Raw genomic sequence first — 21,346 nt, 5'->3', positions numbered from 1 at the left:
CTTGAGTGCGGACCATTAACCAGAGCAGCGGCGAAAACAAAAAAGATATGAGGTGGCGGCGGCGGCGGCGGTGGTGGTGGTGGTAGAAGGGTGGCCTTGCACTAGGGAGCGAACCACGTGGTTCGAATACACTAGAAGTGCGGGGACTTGCCACCTGCTGCTTGTCGTTCGGTGCCGCTTCTCAACGGTTTTCCCGTAAAGCGGTAATGTTTTCCTGCTGCCGAGCGAACAGGTCCGAGCGCTATTTTTGCCGCCGCCTTCCAAGCAAAGCAGCATTCAGGTCCTCGCGCGGGCGTCGTCATAGCAACGCACGCGGGAATAGTCTGAGAGCGACGGCGCCCGAAATAGCGTCCCTTTTTCGTGGCACCCAGCGGCATAAACTTGTACCTAAAGAATTACTTGTAATTAATTACTTGTACATATCTCGATAATTTTCCAATTTAACGATTAATTTGTTTACTCGGTAACCCTCACTGTAATTCAATTACTTTTATTTCAGTAAATCAATTACATGTAACCGTTTACGTTGCTGACGAGACGAACTGTGACAAGCAGTGGAGCTTGGAGCCACTCACTTTGGCGGGAACTGCAGTAGGACGCCCGAGATCGTGCCCCGCAGCTGCCTCTCGAAAGTGACGTTCATACAGGCAAATGCATGTGCTCAGTTTTGGTTTCCTCAATATAAGGCTCCACGAGTTGTTGGCCGATGAATTGAACCGGGGCTGGTATGTTTCGATAACGAGGACCACTTAGGGCACTAATGCTGCAAATCGCATACGGACTATTTTCTTCTCTATTTTTATTCTTTTTCGGCTTTCCATTGGCCGAACCGGTAGCGTATTTCCCAAGTATCACCAACAATGCAGCACTGCGCTTCATAGAGGACTCGGATGCTGATTAACGACAATGCTGTGCACTAAGTCCGCATGTTTTTTTCCCTCACTTTTATTTTCCTCCTCGAGGTAGTTTTCGGTGTCGTTGTTGACGGTGAAAGGACGGTGGGCGGAGCACCAAAAGTACAGTCCAGCTCATTCTGCTTACTATGCAATAGTAATAAATGCTTGGAGGAAAGTAACATAGAAGTAATCAATAACTCTCGAGTAATTTCTCAATTTTCGTGGGGTGGTAATTGGTAACCTTAACCAATCAGAAATTGAAAATTCAACCAGAAATTGAAATTGCGATCGCTTACTTTTCTTTTTCTATAATGCGTAGAAGTCTGCCCTGCGGAGACAACGCGCACGGACGGCGAGAGCGCGCGCCATCTCGCGCGTGCGCTAGCGGTCTCGACGGGTGTCACGTGACTCCCGCGCCGGCAAAATGGAGAACGGCAGGCGCGCCGCAGCCTGCCACGTGACGGCGGCAGCGTCACACGTCGTTTGCACAAGGCTTACCGCTAGCGGCTTTCAGCCCTTCATTAAGCCGACGCAAGCCGATCGAGTCCGAAGTCCTGCTCACACAGCAAACGTTGAGAACGAATACATTAATTAGGGCCAATTTCTGACTGTAGCGCGGTCGGGACGAGATCGCAGCGCCAGCCAACGTCGAGGTGACACAGCGGAGTATGCGAGGAAATTGTAGATGGGCGGTGTCTTCCAGGCTGCCTATATGAATTTAGACCGAAAGGTGAACAGCCTGTTACTAAACAAGCCCAGAGAATCGGCGAAACTTGACCATAAACATCCCCTTAACAAGTGGAATATGCTCCCAAAGCTTGTTGTTTAATTCTGCATTTCAACTAGAAATACAGCTTGTGACATATGCTTATGCACCACTTATGGGATGTACATGGGATTAGCAATTCTTCGTGCACCATTGAACAAACACTGATCCTCGGCCTTTGTTTTAAATCTAAAGTTGGGCTAAGCAATGATGCATACTAGATATAACTGGTAGAAGCTCACCCGACATATCTTATCGCATACCATTTACAGAGCAGTATGCCATGCCAGGTTATACATCTGGTTATCGGTCCCTCGGTTAGAGTTGTCCGAACTCCAAAACGCCCCTGTTCTGTCAGCTCATTAATTCAACAAAAAAAGAACGTTACAAGTAGGTAACGAGTTTCACTTGCGAGTCTTCGGAATACGCAAGCCCTATCCGTGTAACTGGGGTGCTATACTCGGCACCGTAAAATTCGGCCGTTAGCCTTTCTAACCAGAGAGGACGTGGCTTCCCTCTCACCATTAGAGCTGTCAAAAGGGCGACTTTGCAAATGAGGTGGCATTTCACCGTGTCCGGAATTGGTCAGGCTTGTGTCTGCATGTCGCCGACACGACTGCGTGTAGGCCCGTGTGCCTTTCCTAGGAGTCCGGACTATAGAGTTACTGTGCAGGCTCCCTAAAGGTAGCTTATATGCAGCAACTCTACTCCTGACTCGGCCCGCGCGCACTCTGTGAGCACATGGCCTGCCTCAGCATGAGCCGTGGTCACCTCGGCGTCGTCGGGCACAGCGTTTTCATCAGTCACAGAGTCAAAAGTTAGCCGAATATGCGGCTCCGGAAATGCTCCAAGCGGAAGACATGCGTAGAATCCATATTCCTCAACCGCGTATTTCCCCTTGTGATGCCAGTACATGGATGTATGTGCGCTCCTCCCCACACCTCGCTCCCTTTCTTTTTACATCACGGAGTCGGGCCCCGATTCCATGGCACAGCCGCTATACCTCAATAAGGACGTTTATTAACACATGCGCCAAACATGTCGACATCAGCCGTTTTTCTTTTTTCCTGTGAAATGCCATGTTTGAGCAAGGAAAGAACGTCTGTCTGCATGGACATGCGTGATCAAATCATCATAATCATTATCAGCTTATTTTACATTTTACATCTACTGCTGGAGGAGAGCGATCATCGAGTCTGCGACCGCCTAGTCAAAGGCCGTGCGCCGAAATATCATAGCTCCAATAAATACACTCGTCATCTGATCAGCGTTCCTCTTTTGAACATGATATAATTTTGCGTGTATGTGTGTGTTCAAAAAAAAAAACTGGGGTTTTACGTGCCAGAACCACAGCATGATTATGAGGTCCGCCGTAGTGCGGGGACTCCGGATTACTTTTGACCACCTGAGGCTCTTTAATTTGCGACCATCGCACATTAACCCACGCTTTCACCAACCCCCAACACGCACCGACCAAATCTCCAAGTTGGATCCCAATTGACATCGGGAAGGTCGAGAGCCGAACCCGCTACCTTTGGTGTTAACTAGAGCGAAACTAATTAAGGTAGAGTTAAGATAAAGTTACAAGTAATATAATGTAACAGCGCATACGAATGAAAGTGTCAAGTAATGCATTGAATGCCTCGTGAGTGGGTGGGCTTTCGCCTTCATCCTCTTTAGCGCATGCTGAAGTGACTGTGAACCAGTAGCTCGTATCGCTACTGGTCGGAAATTTCAGCCCAGGTTGGTCACGAGCACGTAAAGAGCTGTGGTCAAGGGCGAGACCTATGCACAAAAAGAATTAACCCAACTCACAGTACACGGGCATTTTGGCGTTTCGCCCCCATCGAAATGCGGCCGCCGCGGCGGCAATTTGACCCCGCGATCTTGTTTTTAGTGGCTAAATCACCACAACTGGTGTCTGTGAGTGTGTGTGCGTGTAGACGTGTGTGTGTGTGGACGCTTGCGTTCACGTTCGAATGTCTCTTGCGTCATTTTATCTTTGTTTGCCGTTATCAGTCTTCGAATAATTGACGTTCACAAAGCATTCCTATAACATTTTCTTTTTAAGGCGGTGGCGCCAATAAACCGTCTGCCAGCATCATCTCTTCACTCTCATCTTGCCATCTAGAGTTGGATCAGAAAAAAAATACATGTGTAGCGTAGCTCTTCTTCGGCCGCCGTCAGAGTTCGTGGCACGCGCCCGAAGAGAGACGTTAGAAGCAGCCTGTCAATTTGCGAAGAGTGAACTCGGTCGCTACTACAGCTCGGTTCAAGACATATGGCCTGGACTTAAGAAGCGCACATGCACATGCGACTCTCAGATTTCACGGCGTGTGTCGCTCACAAATTATCGGGCACGCGTTTCTCTATACTTTCATGCAGGGTCGCCTACCTAACTGGCGTCAGCGATGAAAAAGGAAGGAAGAGGCATCAGGCCATCGCGCAAGGATCGGGTTACAAGGACGTTTTGTTCAAGGATATTGCATGTACTGCGTGAAGCCATAACTAGACCTTGTAATAATCTATCTACGTTTTATTTGCGGGAGACATCAGACTATTCTCTCAGAAAGGTTGAAGAAGGTATATACGGAGACAGAAAAGCGCCTACTATTTCACTTGTATAGTACCGCGGGGCTGATGAAATCGTAGAGCGCAGTCTTTTTTGGCAGACAAAAGGTGTTCTCGTCACAGAAGCTTTCCTATTCCTGAATTGCAAAGCGATAGGTTCAAAGGCAAAGATTACAACTGCGTGCGTGGCACTGGCGTGTGCACGCTGCACGTTGTAGCGTCTAAAACGGCGTAAGAAATCATCGTCTGTTCTCATTACCACGGGTTGATTTATCAGCAAACAAGTGTACATGCGTTCCATCTTAATGGAGGTGACACTACCAGCCACGGCGTCTTTCTTCATTTTTTTTTCTCATCGGCTATACAGCAAAACTGTTACTGCGACCTCATGCGGTCAACCATGTCCGCTTCAAATGACGATGAAAAAATCATTGAGAGAACCGTGGGGATGACCACTGATAATGGCCTATTTCACATTGTTGCATCAGTAGCGCAGTTCGCAGCAACGCTTCGCATGCATTATCACTAGCCGTGTAATAGTTTCATCAGTGACAAAGAGAAATCAAAAACCTGCGGTTTCAGCTGAGAAGCCGATCGGACGTAGCTATCCTCTCAATATCTATGCTATTCTGCTGTCGCTTACGAGAAGGGCAGTTATTGAAGGCGACGGCGATAAGGACGAAGATGAGGAAATATATTGAAGCACGTATCTCTTTAGAGACGTGCGTCCAGTCCCCAGCTTCGAAATAGCTGATCATCGGCCCGGATCTGTGACACGTCCGTTATAGCGCCTCAAATAACAAATCCACGTAAGTAATAGTCGTGCGGAGAATTATTGGAACCGCCACGCTTCAGAGTACTCAGACGAGATATAAGAAAGAGAGGCTCATTTACAAGACACAGAAAAGCAAGGGCTAAAGGGCGACCGAAAATAATAGCGGCCTTCTGATTTTTCTGATCATATGTATTCCTGTGATGCGCACATCGCAATTCAAGGCCGGCGTAATGCAAAACGTAGCTCGAGAGGTGCGCGCCAGCACTGCATCTCACACTTCGGCCTCTCACTACCCCAATGCGGACAGTAAGTGCTGACACTTGAGGTTTTACTTAACTCTAATGGCCTCGAAGATAACTGGTATTGCATGCACTGAGCTAAAGGAAATGATCTCGTAATATACCGGCAACTTGCAGTGGCATCTACGAAGTATTTTCTTTCTCTTCCCGACGTGATTCCGCTGCCCGTAGGCTATGGGATGGCACGACAAGTGATTCGACATAGTATGAGCTGTCATTTAATTCTTCATACAATCTAGGACACTCTGCAAGTCGGCGCTTACTATGGCTTACGTCCTATGTGGCGACCTGCGTTCAGCGGATGTGCGGATCGGGCCTTCGCAGCACGGCAGAAAACTTTAATTTTCATTCGTGCACGCCGCTTAAATGGGCGAGACTTGGTCATACAACCATTTCGCGACTATGTGCTCATGCGTTGAAAGCGTAATCATATGGATACACTGTGTCGGTGTTTTTTGTACTTGTGAAGCGCATCGTACACGCACGCACGCAGGCGCGCACATATGCGTCACTGAATTCCACACGGACAAACAATACCCTTAATATACTGGCATGAGGCACTTAGCATAGTCAGCATTTGGGAACGAGCTCACAGCAGCGAAAAATATGAAAATGCCGCCTTACCTTGCGCCATTTAAACAGGATGCTTCTTGTTAGAAGCAAAACGCCTGCGCGAGCGCATCTCCAGAACTCTTCATACTGCGTGACCGAGCAGCACATGATTTATCGCAGCGTTTGCGAAACAAGAACGACATGAAGCGCAAGGCTGACTGCATTGCAAAACAACGCCGCTAGATATCATTATAGATGCCTGCATACGTGATCAATTAGCCCAATGCGCCAGCAGGAAAACGTGGAAAATAATGTAATATGAGACCGTCTTTGGAAAGAGCGCCTTGAGCCATCCGTCAAGGGAGGTGATCTATCGACTTCACACTTGAAACCTGCATGGTAAAGCATGTGCGGTATAGCATCGCTAAGAAATTTCGCGTCGTTCCGTTAGCTCAGTATCCATGAAGACACAGATAGAGCTCGCAAAAAAATTATGTACATGGTGTCCCCGTTTAGACAGTGACAGTGTCTTCGCTATCGTAGTGTTGACCCATCCTGTTGTCGAGAATCACCAATCCCCTCACGTTGGACAATCGCAAAGCACTCTTTCACGGATTTCTCTCTTTCTCGGTGCTCTGTAAGCCCACGCATTAGATAGCTAAACGAGCAAGCGTCCGCAGTGTATGCTATGTATTTGTATTTATTAATGAAGAGAAAATAAAGGGTATTGTGACATTGTGATATGACCATTTCACAAGCGAAGAGAAAAGCTCGAATAGGCAGTCTTTAGGCGAGAAACATCACAACCAGCTCTCGCCCGTAGAGAAATAAGTGGTTTGTTGTCATTTATTGTTTTTCTCACGCTCAACGCCGTAGCTTCCACCTCGGTTCAAAGGGGGAACACTCCATGTCCGCAGAAGCAATCGTGATGTTAAATCGCGGTCATAAGAGCGATAATTTCGCCTCACGGGAGTTTTTGTTTGACACGTGTCCCAACAGCGCCACGTTGCAGCTCGTCAAACACTGCGTGGAAAAATCTAAGCAGAGTGTGCGTTTTATTTATTAACAATAGCGAAGTACGCGGCTTCGCCACGAAGGTCGAGAGAAGTGGTAACGTTGCACCTATACGTATAGATCTCTGACTCGAAAGGTGGGCAAATCAGTCTAGCCTTTGATCATGCGGCGCAGTTCGAAGAACTTGCCCTGGAATCCGATGGCGCGAGGAGCGCCAACGGAGCCTCCCTGCACCTCGACGCCCGAGTTGTACAGCACTTTTCGGACGATCTTCCAGTTCCAGTTCCGGCCACTGGAGAGTCCTTGAGCCAGCTCCGCGAGGTCTAGCGGTACGCGATACTTGTGACCGCTCTTCTCCAGCATCACGTTCACCCGGAAGATGACGGCGAACTTGATCAGCCGACCTTGGATGCGCATGCCGTAGAAGTTACCTCGCTCATCTACTTCGAGCAAGGCCCCGACGCGATGCAGCGCTAATATGAGTTCACCGTACTGGAAACCTGGCAACGAACGGCGAAGGATTTTGATGTCCCGAGGAATCATAAAAGTACGGCCCCGGATGATGACCTGCACGTTCCTGCCGTCACTGACGCCACCGGCGACGGAGGGCGCCCGGCCGGTTCCCTGCACTGGATAGAGTTGGCCTCGGATGACTATTGATATGATGTCACCGCCGTCGGGTGTCATGTTGACAGTGATGCCTTGCGAACGCAGCGTCTTAATGAGAATCTGAATAGCCACCGGTCCGCTGGAGCGCGCGAAGGTCATCATATCCTGAATCTGTTCAGGAAGCGAGAACCAGCGGCCGTTTAAATTCACGCGAATGGTCATCGTTCCCGAGGGAGGCGCGGACGGTTCCCCGCCGGCACCGCGGCCGCCAATAATGTACGGGAATGAGTAGCGTTGGCCATTGAAAATGAGCGTGACCTGACTTGCGCTCCTCTGAAACATCACTCCCATCTTCTGGAGGCTACCGAGAATATCTTGGATTCCGCTGGGATTCCTTATGGTCTGTAAGACCTGAACGATTCGAGGCAGGTCTGCGGGCAGCCTGTAGCGGACCCCGTTGATGTTCACAATGAGGCGGATATTCATTGGCAATTCTAGCACGTCAAATCCCCTTTGGACGCTGTGAAGAACGCCATCGGGGCCCGGTATGAGCTTGTAGCCAGCCTGCTGAATTACGATCAGAAACTGTCCAATGGAGATTCTGTTATCTTTTAGCATGCGCAATAACCTTGGTGCTTCCCTGGGCAGCGTGAAGCGTCCTCCTCCGATATTGACTACGGTATCTGACTGACGCTTCACGGGGTACATGCGTTTGTTGAACGATATCGCTGTCACGGCATTGCTGCTGTCTCGCACTGGGACGATGCCGAACTGGTTGTACAAGAACGACAGGACTTTGGCAGGCATGCCATGCTGCTCCAGGTAGGTGACGACAGCGGGAAGATCACGTGGTATCCTGTAGACTCGGCCGCCAAGGTTGACGCGTAAGCGAACAATCACGGGGAATGGGATAGGCACACCGTCCATGACGATCCCGACAACATTTCCAGTGTCCGGGTCTACAGTCACGGGGATGCGTAACTTTTGAAGAGCGCCGATGAGTTCGCCAACGCTAATGCTACCAGGCTGCTTCAGTATGACGTCAAGGTCCGCGGGAATGGTGTACATTCGTCCATTAATAGTGACGCGCAGGGGTGCCACGGAGCGCACAGGATAGTTCCGGCCGTTAATTGTGATCGTTTTAATTTCCCCGGTAGGAGACTTCTGAGGGCGAGCGCCAAGCGTAACGAGAATAGGCAGTACTTTGTGGAATGCTTGAGGATTGCTCTGCACGAAGCTGATCAAGGACGTAAAGTCTCGAGGCAAAGTGAACCGGCGGCCGTTTACGACAACTTGCGTGGTGACTGGGTTTGTAAGAGGATATCTCCTGCCAAACAAAGTGAAGCCCGTAATTTGGCCGGAAGGGTTTGTCGTCACAACTGCACCGAGCTGCCGTAGTATCGTCGTGATGATGGTCATCTGACCCGGATTCTGGCTAATGAAGGACGCCAGCCTCGGAGCGTCTCTAGGCAGCACGAACGGCTGACCGTTGATCCGTATCGTAAAAAGTACCGTGACAGCCCTAGGCAGGTTGACGTGCCGGCCATTAATTATAACGTAAGTGAAAGGCCTCGTAACGTCGGGAAATCGGACGCCCTTATTGATCAGAATGTTGTAAATGGGAACAAAGTAATCAGGATTTTTGACGAGAAGCTCAAGGTAAGATAAAATGTCCGGTGGCACGGTTTGAGAACCGGTCGTAATTTCAACGGGCTTCATAACGTCGGGAGGTACATAGCGCCCACCGGGCTCTGGAAGGGCAGGCATAATTGGCATCCCTGGCGCTCCTGGCATCCCTGGCCCTCCTGGCATCCCTGGCGCTCCTGGCATCCCTGGCGCTCCTGGCACCCCCGGCATCTCCGGCATGCTCGGCACACCCGATACACCCGGAACACTCGGCATACCTGGCATACCCGGCATACCCGGCATACCTGGCATACCTGGCATACCCGGCATACGCGGCATACCCGGCACTTCCGGCATACCTGGCATACCCGGCATTCCCGGAATTCCCGGCACTCCCGGCATTCCCGGACTTCCTGGAATGGGTAACTCAGGCTTGAACATTGTCATTTCAGTAGGCACTCCGGGTTTCCCAGTGAATGAAGGTATGACTCCAGGGGATATAATTGACCCGGACGGATTGCCAGGAAACCCAGGCATCGGATGAGAAGCCCGCACACTTCCAGAAGGGTTGCCGTGATCGAAGGGCGGCGTCAACAAATCCGGTTGCATCGCACCTCCATTGGGCGTGCGTCCCGACGGGTGTAAGGGCCTATCCCGCAGGAAATCGATTATAATCTCGGCGAGGTCCGGGTGCCTCTTCAGTATTTCCAAAATCAAAGATTTTGAGTTTGAAGGCACAGGAACGTCAACGCCCTTGATGCGTATCGTGACGGTGGTCGTCGACGACCCGGGATTCAACACTGTCTTGAAGATCCTCACAAAGCTCGAGGCGTCCGGGCCTTTGATCCACCTGATGCGCCTGTCCTCGGGCCTGAACACCGCGAACGAATTGACGCAGTACGCCGGACAAGGCACATCACAGCGGCCGCTTTCGCTGGCTGCCCACAGCACCAGCAGCACGGGCGGCAGCAGGCGGGCCAGCATCTTCGTCTTGCGAACGCCGGTGCCGGTCGGGCATAGGAGCCACCCCTCACCGTACACTGCAAGAGAAAGTGGGAGTCGCGTGCGTCATGGGTTGCACACTGCACACAGCGCACGCATAGACTCTCCGAGAAACGCGGAACCTGCAGGGGGAACAGACAACTCGGCCGCACTGGCGAATATTCCGAGTTTTCACGCATGTTCTCCGGCGTTTGAGACATGCGACAAGGATAAACGTTTGTTCCGTTCTCAGGCGCACGCACAAGACGTTTTACCGCTAATACATGTTTGGTCTCTCGAATCGCAGCCTTACTATCACAAGCCTTAGCTGACAGGTTACGGCGTAGAAGGCTGCCCATTGGGGTCTGGGTACATTTACATTACTTCTCGCGGAAAGGAAGGCATCATGTACAGCCCATTGTGGCGATCGCGATAAACCTTCTCATGTGTCGCTCTTCTTGTGTGAACTTTAAAAGAATGCTTGGAAACTTCCTGCTAATCGTTGCTCAGATTACGCCCAGGGGGATTAGGTTAGAATACGTGATTTATATAAATTCATTTCTTTCTTTCTTCGTGGATGAAAGACAATTAATTCAATTTATATAACTTTTTTAGGGTGACATCGCGCTTTAACCATTTTGGCACCTTGCAGGGCAGAAACAATGCACAATATGGCACTGAATGACACGAACGTCAAATCCTTCCGTTTTTCTTCACAGGGTCCCGTAAACTCTTTTGGATCTCAGCTTACACGAGAACACATCAGCATGTCGTCATGACACTTCACTTGTTATCCAATAAGCATAGGTGACGTGCATCTCGACCAGTTCCCTGTGAAGTTCTTGCTCTCAAGCAAAGCGGCAGCGGGTTTTCCCTGTGATATTATCCTAAATGCAGGTGTGAAAGCCAGAAGAACTCATTCGCGATTAGCACACGAGTCCCTAGGCGTTCACTACTAAACAATCTTTGAGATGGCTGCACCAGAAGTTTCGTATCTGTAAAATTAGTTTCCGACATTTCGTTGCATCGTTTTAGGCAAACTAGTGCCCCGTAGCCAGTGTAATGGAAAATGGTCTCACACTCAGCCAACTGTCTTCGTTCAGTCATACTTGTTTAACTCAATACTAAATTCATATTCTGCAGAGGATGGCGCGAGCTTACAGTACACGTCGCTTGCCAGCAACTTCATGGAAAACCATGCCTCACCAATAGAAACCCTTTTTTTTTCACCTTCTGCTACCTCTACCAAGCAACTCTATTAGAACCTGGTCTGCATACGTAGCCTCAATGACGGCGCCCACGACAAAGTTATACCTAAACGTGGCGGACGCTCCTCTGAGCATGCTCCAGAAAATTCCGGTGAGATAAGAGCTATCTTCGAGCTCTGGAAAGACAGAAGTCACCGAGTCAACATTTCTACCACAGTGCCATCGCAGGGTTTATGACGTGCTCGAGGGACCCAGCTGAAAGAACGCAGCCGTTGCATGACGAGCGTAACACCACGGCACTCAACCATTAGATATCTTCCACGCCCGATTATCCGGCGCGCAATCTAACAACTGCGCCTGCTTCCGGAAGCCTCAACCCCTACTCACGAGAAGCTCTGTGCTCGGTCCGTGGCTGTCTAGGGAAGCCTCAACCCGAAGCCGGCAGCTTGGGGCCCCTAAGACCAGGACGCGGCTGCTTCTGCTGCTGCTGCTGCTGCTCGCAAAGCCGACGGCTCCGGACCGGAAGCTCCGGCGGCTTACGTGTAGTAGGGAGCGGATTGTCCGAAAAGGGTCCTTTTATCAAGCGCGCTTTATTTATCGGCCAACGGCCCGCAAATATATGACCAAGCAGGCATGACAGCTTTCCGGCAGTTGCCCCCGTTCAATGGTTGCTCTAATGAACTCCGTCTGGAGACGTCGGCGCGCGGCAGCCAATCCCGCAGCCCCGCGTCCCTTTCCCTGTCTCGCTCTCGATGCCGGGGTTTGCGTTCGCGAGCGCTCAAGCTTTCTCCGGCTCAAGCGCCATCAAAGAAAGGCGACACTTTACGGCTTCCACGAAGGCTTTCGAACCGCATCCCCTCCCTCTAAGCCCTCCCCCCCCTCCCGTCAGTGGGCAAGCCCTTCCCCATACTGCCATCCACCTCCGCATCTAACCTCCCGGTGGCACGACACGGCGTCGCCTGTCGCGACGGCAGTGCTTGCCTAACGCGACATATTCGATTCGGCGAAGATTTACGTCGGTAAGCGAACAAACGAAAGACGCCCTCTCTGCTGTTGCGCTTTCTCGATTCGCTGCAAGCGGGAGCCACGCGGGTTGACAGGCTGTTAAGCACCGCGATGCATGACACACGACACGTCTTCTGGCGGTTCGTCTTACCCCGGGAGAAAGGTGCGCGCTTCGTCGCGGTAATCGCCGTCGCTAAACTGAGAATGCGGTCCGTTGGTATGCGGGAGCTTTTGCCATCCGCATCTCCCGCGTCGAGGATGCTAAGTAGCCACCGCTTTAAATTTTCTTATCTCCCTCTCCGTTTCCTGTGACAGCAGCGAGCTATCGTGTCTCAGTTCTCGCAGGATGTTTCGACCTCCTCGGTTCCTTTTTGTTTCAGCGTGTCTAATATTGCAAGTACAAACGAGTGATACGAGACTCGTGTACTCTGATTCAAACACATGTATAGCACGTGCCACGACGCATCTCGGTCATCGACTCTCGTTCCTTCTCGTCTTTTGCATTATCTCGCGCGTTATGCATCCTAGAACATACTCTCGTGGCGGCTACAAGTACGATTGTCACAAACATGGCACCATTACGGCAGCCATTCGCTTTTCTTTTTCGCGTGTCAGCGCGAAATGACTCTGCGTTGAATTGCGCTCCATCCAAGTATACTTCGGTGACGCAACGAATTGGTGGGGCACTGCACAGCTAATATTGTTGGTCCGCTAACCCTACCCTCACCTGCAAGTGCAAATCTGTTATCTTTCTTTTCTTACTCCCCCTCAGCTGCACCACTTTCCCGCCAGTCAATATAACCTGTTTACTCGGGCAAGTCTTTCTTATCGCTGTTAGGAAATCGAATAGCGTGTTCACTACGCGTTCCCTAGGCTAGGTTACTGGCTTTACTTCCAATGTGGCAGTCAGCAGCGGACCTCCATCTCATCAACGTCAAAGGCGACGCAGGCCATAGGGCCCAAGCAGTCTGATCTTTCCTTATCTGAGAAAAACGGCGCGATATTTAACACCGCCCTCGGACGGTCAATCTTTGTTTCCTTTCTCTCTTCACCGCGATCAAGGAAGCAAAAGCAAGACTCACCTGCCTTTTTTGAAGAGGCGTCGTCCACCGTGGAGTCCGGAGTCCGGCCGTCGATTCTCCTTTATAAGGCTCGGGCTCTCGTGCGCTGCCTCCCTCCTCACTCGCACGGGTTGCAGCGGAGGGCTGATGGGTCGCGAGCGCAGCTCAGACGCGAGAAAAATACGGCCGCCGCGAGCACGTGAGCCTGCCCGTAGCCGGCAGCAGCCTCCCCTCCCCCTCCTCCCACCCCCTACCACACAGACCCCAGCTGCCGATCGACCATCTTCGGTCTCATGATTACTCTGACGCTCGCCGGTGAGCCCGGCAGCTGCACGAGGATTAACCGACGCCGCTGTTACTCGCCGAGGCGACGACGACGACGAGCAGCGAGAGGACGGCGACGCGAAGGCGCCGCGCTGCAGTGAACAAGCACGAGTTCTTCTTGCAAACTTGAGGACACCCGCAATAGCTTGTCTTAAAAGCACGGCAACAAAGAGGAACGTCGCACGGAGTTGTCCACAAAAAATTGCGCAAAATACCACTGACGCTGTACTCAGAAAATGCACGCTTGGTGAGAAATTTTCATAAGAGTGTTGCTGGGAAATTGTGAAAGATGAAGTGTAAGAAGTAATGTCACAAGGATGTCTGACGCCACAAGCATGAATATTTGACAAATGCGTGGGCTACGTATTGTTCCCCATGGTTGCTTAAAAATCGCAGTACCATAATTTCCTGCTCATAGTTTTTGTAGGAAACTCCATGTAACGGTGACATATTGGGCGCATTTTGTTGCTTCTACTACTTCTACTTCCATCTACTTCCACCCGCACGATGCAGTCAGTGTTCTGATCCTTCCGTGTGAGCGGATTTTCAATGCCTCCCCCCCCCCAGAGCGCTTTCCATTACAGTCATGATATAAGCGCAAAACAGATACGGCTAAAAAAAAGTAATCTGATCTGTCGTATGGCTACAGCCACGCGAACAAAGGGTCCCAAAAGTTCCTAACTGTCGAAGCAAGCGACCCGCCGTGGTTGCTCAGTGGCTATGGTGTTGGGCTGCTGAGCACGAGGTCGCGGGATCGAATCCCGGCCACGGCGGCCGCATTTCGATGGGGGCGAAATGCGAAAACACCCGTGTACATAGATTTAGGTGCACGTTAAAGAACCCCAGGTGGTCAAAATTTCCGGAGTCCTCCACTACGGCGTGCCTCATAATCAGAAAGTGGTTTTGGCACGTAAAACCCCAAATATTATTGTCGAAGCAAGCGATCGTCCCGACGCATAAACAGGCAGATTAGGCTTCTTTTTTTTTTTTTTGACGCACATGCGTTGCCCACTTCAATCTTGGACGTATAGCGTGGCGATAAATACATGCGGCGATGCCACGTCAGAAATAGGTACGAAATAACGTTCGGCCTAGTTAGCACTTTACACGTGACGCCCGAAAGCGACGCTCAAGCGAAAAGCCACATGAGGCTCACGGGACTGCACAAATCACGTTTGTACAATTGTATCCGAGCTTCCTTCGTTTTAGTCCGCTGACAGAGCGAACAAATAAAGCGCACAGGTATCGTTTCAAACCTGTTGATCTGCTATTGAGAACGTCGTGGGCTTGAGCCTTACAACGGCTTTGGCCGGGTGCATACTGGTGGGAACTGGTTATGCAAACGCACATTGCACCGAGCCTTAGACAGATGCGCTAAACAACCCCATTGAGGTGGTCAAACTTAATCCGTAGACCTGTACAACGTCTCTCATGCTTTGGGAAGCCAAGCCTCAAACAATCAACGTATTCTTAGACTTCACTCACGCTATAGAACAGCTGGAACGATGAACGTTTTGTGGAGCTAGATATTTACTAGCGCTATAGCTGATTTGTCCACTTTCTTTTCTGGGGAATAGGAAAATTACACCTACGCCAGACTTGTCTTAGCTCTAGAGCTTGAATATTCACCGCATGGCAACATCTAACCGAAGTATTTCACCCGAGGGCGGATTTTATTCTCGGTAAAAGGGTCGTCCCAGCAAGATGCCGCTGTTCGCTACTTTTTCGCGATGACGATTCTTTTTCTTTTTTTTTTTAGCGCTCATCAATAGAAACAGCTGGTCTGCCGCCCGTCTTCACGAAATTATCCTGTTTAATATCAGGTTCCAAGGGGCGGCAAGTCGTCACACTACAGTGGCTTATGTGGCAGAGGAAGGGCCGTGACGCAATGCGGCGAAGAACACGCACCGCACCGAATAAGACAGTATATGGTTTTGAATATGCTTTGTTCTTACGTTGGTTTTATTTAGAGATTACACATCTTTGGAAGTAGCGTCAATGCTTTTGACAGGGCGACCGTGAACACCATAAAACGAAGAACAAGATTGCGCCCCAGCTTCATGGCAAGAAACATGCCTCTTTTGTAACTCTGTTTCAGGTTGCTACCAAACAGAACCCGCCGTGGTTACCTAGTGGCTATGGTGTTGGGATGCTAAGCACGAGGTCGCGGGATCGAATCCCGGCCACGGCGGCTGCATTTCGATGGAATCGAAATGCGAAAATACCCGCGTATTTAGATTCAGGTTCACGTTAAAGAAATCCCGGGTGGTCCAAGTTATTCCGGAGTCCCCCACTACGGCGTGCTTCATAATCAGATCGTAGTTTTGGCGCGTAAAACCCCATAATTTTTCCCAACAAAGAAGAAAGTTTCGAAAAACACTCGTTACATATTGACGTTGAGAGGAACGAAAAGTTAGGTGGCTTTTATTATCTTTAATTCAGAGTATGATAGCGACCTTAAAGTGAGCGAAGTAAACCATGTCAAAATTAACCGGTGGCATGTTTCAGTGAGTGAGTGGGTGAAGAAACTTTATTGTAGGTCCGGCGAGGATGGCGAACTCGTCGTGCACGTGACTAATCTCGCGTCGGGACCGGCAGGTCTAGCCCACCGGCCCGGTCGCGGGCACGCCAAACAGTCAGGATTCGCTTTTCTACAGCGGGGCTACGCAGAAGCGAGTCCCACTCCTCCTTGATGAACTTGGGGTATGCCTACCCTCACTCCCGGAGCATGTGCGCTAGAGTGGAGGTCTACCCGCAGGACGGACAGGCGTCGTCGCGACATACGTCGGGGTAAGCCTCGTGGGGAGCGGACAGACACGGATATGTGCTGGTCTGCAGAAGTCTAAGCGAAACGGCTTGCGCCCTATTCAACTTTTGGTGAGGGGATGGAAGGACCCTTCTAGACATGTATAAGAATTTCACGTAGGGCCGGTCGAGGATGCTCCCCCGAACCTCAATGAGAGTCTGCTCACGAGGCTGCGCGTGACCTCACCGACCACGCTTCCTCTGTGAGGAGCGCCGACTCCGCTCCTCCCTACGGCCACAGGGACGCTCCCGCTACTCACAACGAGGCATGCTTCAGTGTCTGGAGATCCCGTTCAACTGCGTGGATATATCCGACACATCCCGGGACGAACGTGCAAAGAGCGTCTCATGTTTCTGCGCCCGGCTCTCATTGCCCACGCAAATGAAAGCATGTTTCGCGTATATTAATCTCAATATGACCACTGAGATCTGGTCAACGTGTTGCGCGTATGGAGCAACATCTTGCATTTTATCGAAACAGCAACACATACACAGTAAGTTCTCCTTGCGGTCCCTACTTCGTTGCTAGGCGTGTTGCTAGGCAACTTGCACGCTCCCGATCGCATTAGCATCCGCGGGTCGGTTCTTATACCTTGCGCCAGCAGTACGGCGACCTAACTGAAAACATTGCGGCTCAAGATGTATTGAGGGTCGTAACATTTACATTACTTTGGTGTGATCCTCCGGAATCTGTAAGACTGTGCAAAAAAAAAAGAAGAAAAAGAACACAAGAACGCACGTGTTCGCTTTCTTTTTTTTTGCTTTTTGCCAGTTTTACGAATCACGGGAACAGTATTTCCAATCCGCTCGTCAAGCTTTCGTGATTTAACGAGAAACTCCGTTTCGCATTTATTGCGGTGTAAAATCGCCGTTCGTTATGGAACAGATGCCATTTTCAATCTTGCACACAGACCTTTGATTCGGCCGAGAATCCCAGGCTACCTCCCCCTGAAACAACGCTAGCAGCACTTCCACCACTACGAGAGAGAAACACCTCACACATACGTGCCAGAAGAGGCCATGTGCATCTCGTAGCTTCCTGACCGGCAAGTTTAAGCCCGTAATCGCTTCCCAAGGTAAGGGACCCTTTATCTCGTTTTTCACTCCTCTTCGTTCCCTTGTGTAGGGCAACCAACCGGGCACTTTCTTGGCTAACCTGCCTACATCGCTCCCCTCATACTCTCTCTCTCTCTCTCTCTCTCTCTCTCTCTCTCTCTCTCTCTCTCTCTCTCTCTCTCTCTCTCTCTCTCTCTCTCTCTCTCAAGAAGAACCTCAATCCTGCCAACCGCGCTTTTCGCATCATTTGTTTGTACGTCTGCTTTCCTACCTCGGTGATGCATTCACAGTCACATGCCAAAGAATGTCGCAAAGAAACGTCACGATTGCGCACAAAAATTAAAAAAGAAAGGATAACCTAAGCATCGGTTGTCGACACCTGACATCGGCCGCTATGGGGGTCTACGAATGTGTCGACGTAGGACACGGTGCTTCCGTGTACGGCAGACTGGTCGTTTGTCACAGCGAACGAGCGTTTGCTGGACCTTTATTGCGCTTTTATGGGTCATTCTGCTTGCGAAAGCAGCTGTCGCCAGTAGCATCGCGGTGGCGAGCCTCTTTCAAAGGAACAACGCGCTCCTCAGCCGCCCACGCGCGCACCAACCCGACGGCCGAGCGCACGCGTTTTGTGATTTAAGACGAGTCATTCCGTAGTCAAGGTGCACCTGAAGCGCGCAGGTGGAAAAAAAATGAAGAATCTTCAAAATGCGTGTTCGGAGCGACACGCCGCTCGCGTACTCATCATAGATCGCACACGGGGCTCCTTTGAAGGAGCTTTTGCAGACTGAGGATATCATTTTTTTTTTAGTAAACGTTCCTTTTTTTTCACTTCTCGAAGCATAAAAAAAACACTGTTTGGTTCGTGAGTCCTTCGCAATTAGGTAGGCGACGACGCCGTGTAACAGCAATGATAATTTCGTCACCTGTGTTCTGGACAGCAACGCTGACTAGAAGCATAATAATAATAATAATAGCATCATTATACGTAACACATCCACGCTTGATAAGCTCATCAAAAAAAAAATTACGACCACTCGGCGTCACAAAGATTGCTTGGAAATTTAGATGAGAAAATTACGGTAGTGAACATTTTTTTATGCACGTCTGTGTAGAGGGTATAATCTTGAGAAGAGGCAGTCGCAGTTCCTTGTGGTAGTTGGTTTTTTTCCCCGTTTTTTTTTTGTGCAAGTTTCGCCAGTAGCCTTGTAGGCGATTTACTAGAGGAAAATAGCGGACTGGGGCGTCACTGTAGCACGCCGAATGAGCAGCAGTGTGGCACAAGGGGCAAATAAGCCATCGCGTTCAAATCCTAGAAGAAGGAGCCATTCTTGAACTTAATCTTGAAATGCCAGAAAACAAGCACGGACAGCAAAACCTACGCGCCCATTACAAAAAACAAAATAGGAATACTTATGTTTTTACGGGACCGGTGTAAATGCGAGTCTTTTTGTATTCTCTTATGCTTTCGGCATTCCCAAGTTTTAACAACGACCACAACTCTGAGCATGTACTTAGTCTTGTCCTAAAACGTCGTCCCAAGTCCAAGAATTGTTTCGTGTCGTCTTGGTTTCTTGAGCGTTCTGCCTACACCGTTAATCAGATACTATTGTCGGCGAAGCGGTGTCTCATTTGGCGGCCGTGTGACTTGGTTGACAAGTTTCGCATTTTGGAAGAGTTTGGTAATCCAAGAGAGGCGACAAAATTTGCTCGTCTTCTTTTTTTTTTCAATGCTGAAAATGTGTTGCTACTATGGTTTGACTTAATCAGCATATACCAAAATACTGGGACGCGTATTCCTAGCGTTGCGAAGTGTTTAAAATTCGATTGCATTGGAGCATCATTAGATTACCAGAAGAAGAGACGGAGACGGAAACGTTCTCCCGCGGTGCGATTAACACGAGCACACTTCAAGTTCGCATTTGCGAAGGTGTTTCGTGTGGCAAGGAAGGTTGACCAACAGTATGGTGAACATTTCTATTTCAGCGATATTATAAGTTCTGAAGCCAAGTTGAGCTTCATTTCGTGTAACAGCTTTCGAAATGCATTTGGTCTCTCGAAAGGAACCATTTATGTACGACTTCTGTGAAAGTGCGACGAACTCGGTGTTCAACTAAGTGCGGAAGGTCTTACCTTTTGCCGGAGGTAAGTTGGCCCGTACTCACTGACGGCGACCCATGATGAGGAAGGAGAAGTGGTGACTGGGTGACCGTTTTTTCGATGAAAGTGACTGGCCGAGGTGTGCGAGGGTTTTTTATATGAAGCCGAAAAGGCTTTGCGTACGTGTCTCAAATGCATTGGCGCCCCCGTGAAGTAAAAAAAAAATCTATGCTAGCTTTTTTTTTTTATATATGCATTATGCACACTCTATGCATTAAACAGCACTGTTTGTCTGTGTCAAAAAACGAGAAAACAATGTTTGACGGGAGAAAATGTCCTGATGATACGTTTGTCAAATGAACTAGACGGTATCATCATATCCCGGATCAATACAGAAATAAAAAGAAAAGGACTATTGACAGCCAAAATGGAATATAAGAACAAATGGAGTGAACTTAAAAAGTCGCCTTCGATCTTTCTGTTGCTCCTTGAGAATCTCCTGCATATCACAGAGCAGAAAATGATCATTTTCTGGAGATGACAATAAAACAATCGCCACTATACACGAGCACAAGTTTTGAAATACTTGCATAGGAGGATTTGCAGATCCTTCTTTTTCTTTTTCTTTTTTTATGCTTCTAATCGACAGTGAACTTTCAATTCATTCAAGACGTCATTCATTATTTTTATTTAAAAACGAAGCATATATATATAACTGTCACTCGCAAACAATACCAATATTATCTTCGTATATTTATTTAACTTTACAGTTCAATTGAATAGACCAGGTCAAGAGACGGTACACGCCTACCCAGATGCGAAATGCAAGTTCACAATCTCAGTAGCCTGCAGAGACGTTTTCAATTCTCTCCACACACAAGAATCCCGAGACAGAAGGCCAAAAGAGAAACGAAAAGAAAACACTTCAAACAGTCGCCAGATGTAAAGAACAATGGCCTTCTTTTGCGAATTCAACGCGCTGATCGACGCCACATTTCACACGAAACCGCCAGTGCACACGTTCGAACGCTGCCACGAAACTAACTACCGAAAAAAAAAAATAGGTTTGAAGCGAAAGGGCCGCTGCGGGGGCCCAAGAACGGCACCTGGCGCGAGCTCTGATCACCCGCACGAACGGCGCTATTCAAGAAACGGAAAGGGCCGCGTGTCACCGGGTGTCGAGGTTATATATAGGGCATACCGCATTATCCCAGAGGCTGACAGCCCCGACGTGGGCTCAAATGGCGCCGCTGGTGGCCGGACACTGGCCGCTGATTGCCGAATGTAGCAGGCCAAACACGCGATCGCAGTCCGTACGCGCACGCCGTAGCTCCGCCGGCCAGTCTATATTCACCGGAGTCGTAACTCCTTCGAGACACGGCGCGGGCAGCCCCCGGCGTGTGCCGACTCTGGCGTAGTGCTCCCGTTTCTTTACTCCCTACACAACCGAGCCACGTCGCTCCGTCGCACGCCATAACTCCGTTGATGCGGTAACCCGCGCGTCCCTACAGCAACCTATGTGAGGCTATATAGCAACTCTCAATGACTGCATGGGAGCGCGAGCCCTATATGATATATTTGCAGCAGAGTCTGGTGACACACACCGGCGTTACCGGTGCCGTTACCGGCTTGTGGTTGCACTCACTTGCTGCTGGATGTATTAAAGTGCCAGCAACGCCAACAGCAGGTCACTTGCTGTAA

The 21,346-nt window shown here is 49.8% G+C and overlaps 2 protein-coding genes across 4 annotated transcripts in view; both read right to left on the bottom strand.

Moving 5' to 3' along the window:
- Positions 1 to 19,834, bottom strand: part of LOC142579648 (uncharacterized) — a 57,968-nt gene extending 38,134 nt beyond the window's left edge. The window contains exon 1 of one of the 2 annotated variants that reach the window (XM_075690057.1): positions 19,679 to 19,834. The gene's annotated coding sequence lies outside the window, so the exon portion shown is untranslated. The remainder of the gene's footprint in view (positions 1 to 19,678) is intronic. The other variant, XM_075690058.1, reaches the window with a different exon arrangement.
- LOC142579647 (uncharacterized) lies at positions 6,540 to 13,522 on the bottom strand. 2 transcript variants are annotated; one of them, XM_075690056.1, is made up of 2 exons: positions 13,385 to 13,522; positions 6,540 to 10,148 (listed from the first exon to the last, which is right to left on the bottom strand). In XM_075690056.1, exon 2 carries the CDS (start codon positions 10,090 to 10,092, stop codon positions 7,024 to 7,026), a length of 3,069 nt encoding a protein of 1,022 aa, XP_075546171.1. In that variant the 5' UTR covers positions 10,093 to 10,148; positions 13,385 to 13,522; the 3' UTR covers positions 6,540 to 7,023. The 2 variants fall into 2 exon arrangements, with proteins under 2 accessions (XP_075546171.1, XP_075546170.1); XM_075690055.1 differs by lacking the exon at positions 13,385 to 13,522 and adding an exon at positions 11,685 to 11,869.
- Positions 19,835 to 21,346: the final 1,512 nt, after the last annotated feature.

Source organism: Dermacentor variabilis, chromosome 4, assembly GCF_050947875.1.
Source record: "Dermacentor variabilis isolate Ectoservices chromosome 4, ASM5094787v1, whole genome shotgun sequence".
Classification (NCBI taxonomy): domain Eukaryota; kingdom Metazoa; phylum Arthropoda; class Arachnida; order Ixodida; family Ixodidae; genus Dermacentor; species Dermacentor variabilis.
The sequence above is the reverse complement of the archived record's forward strand: the minus strand, read 5'-3'. Positions and strand labels throughout refer to the sequence as shown.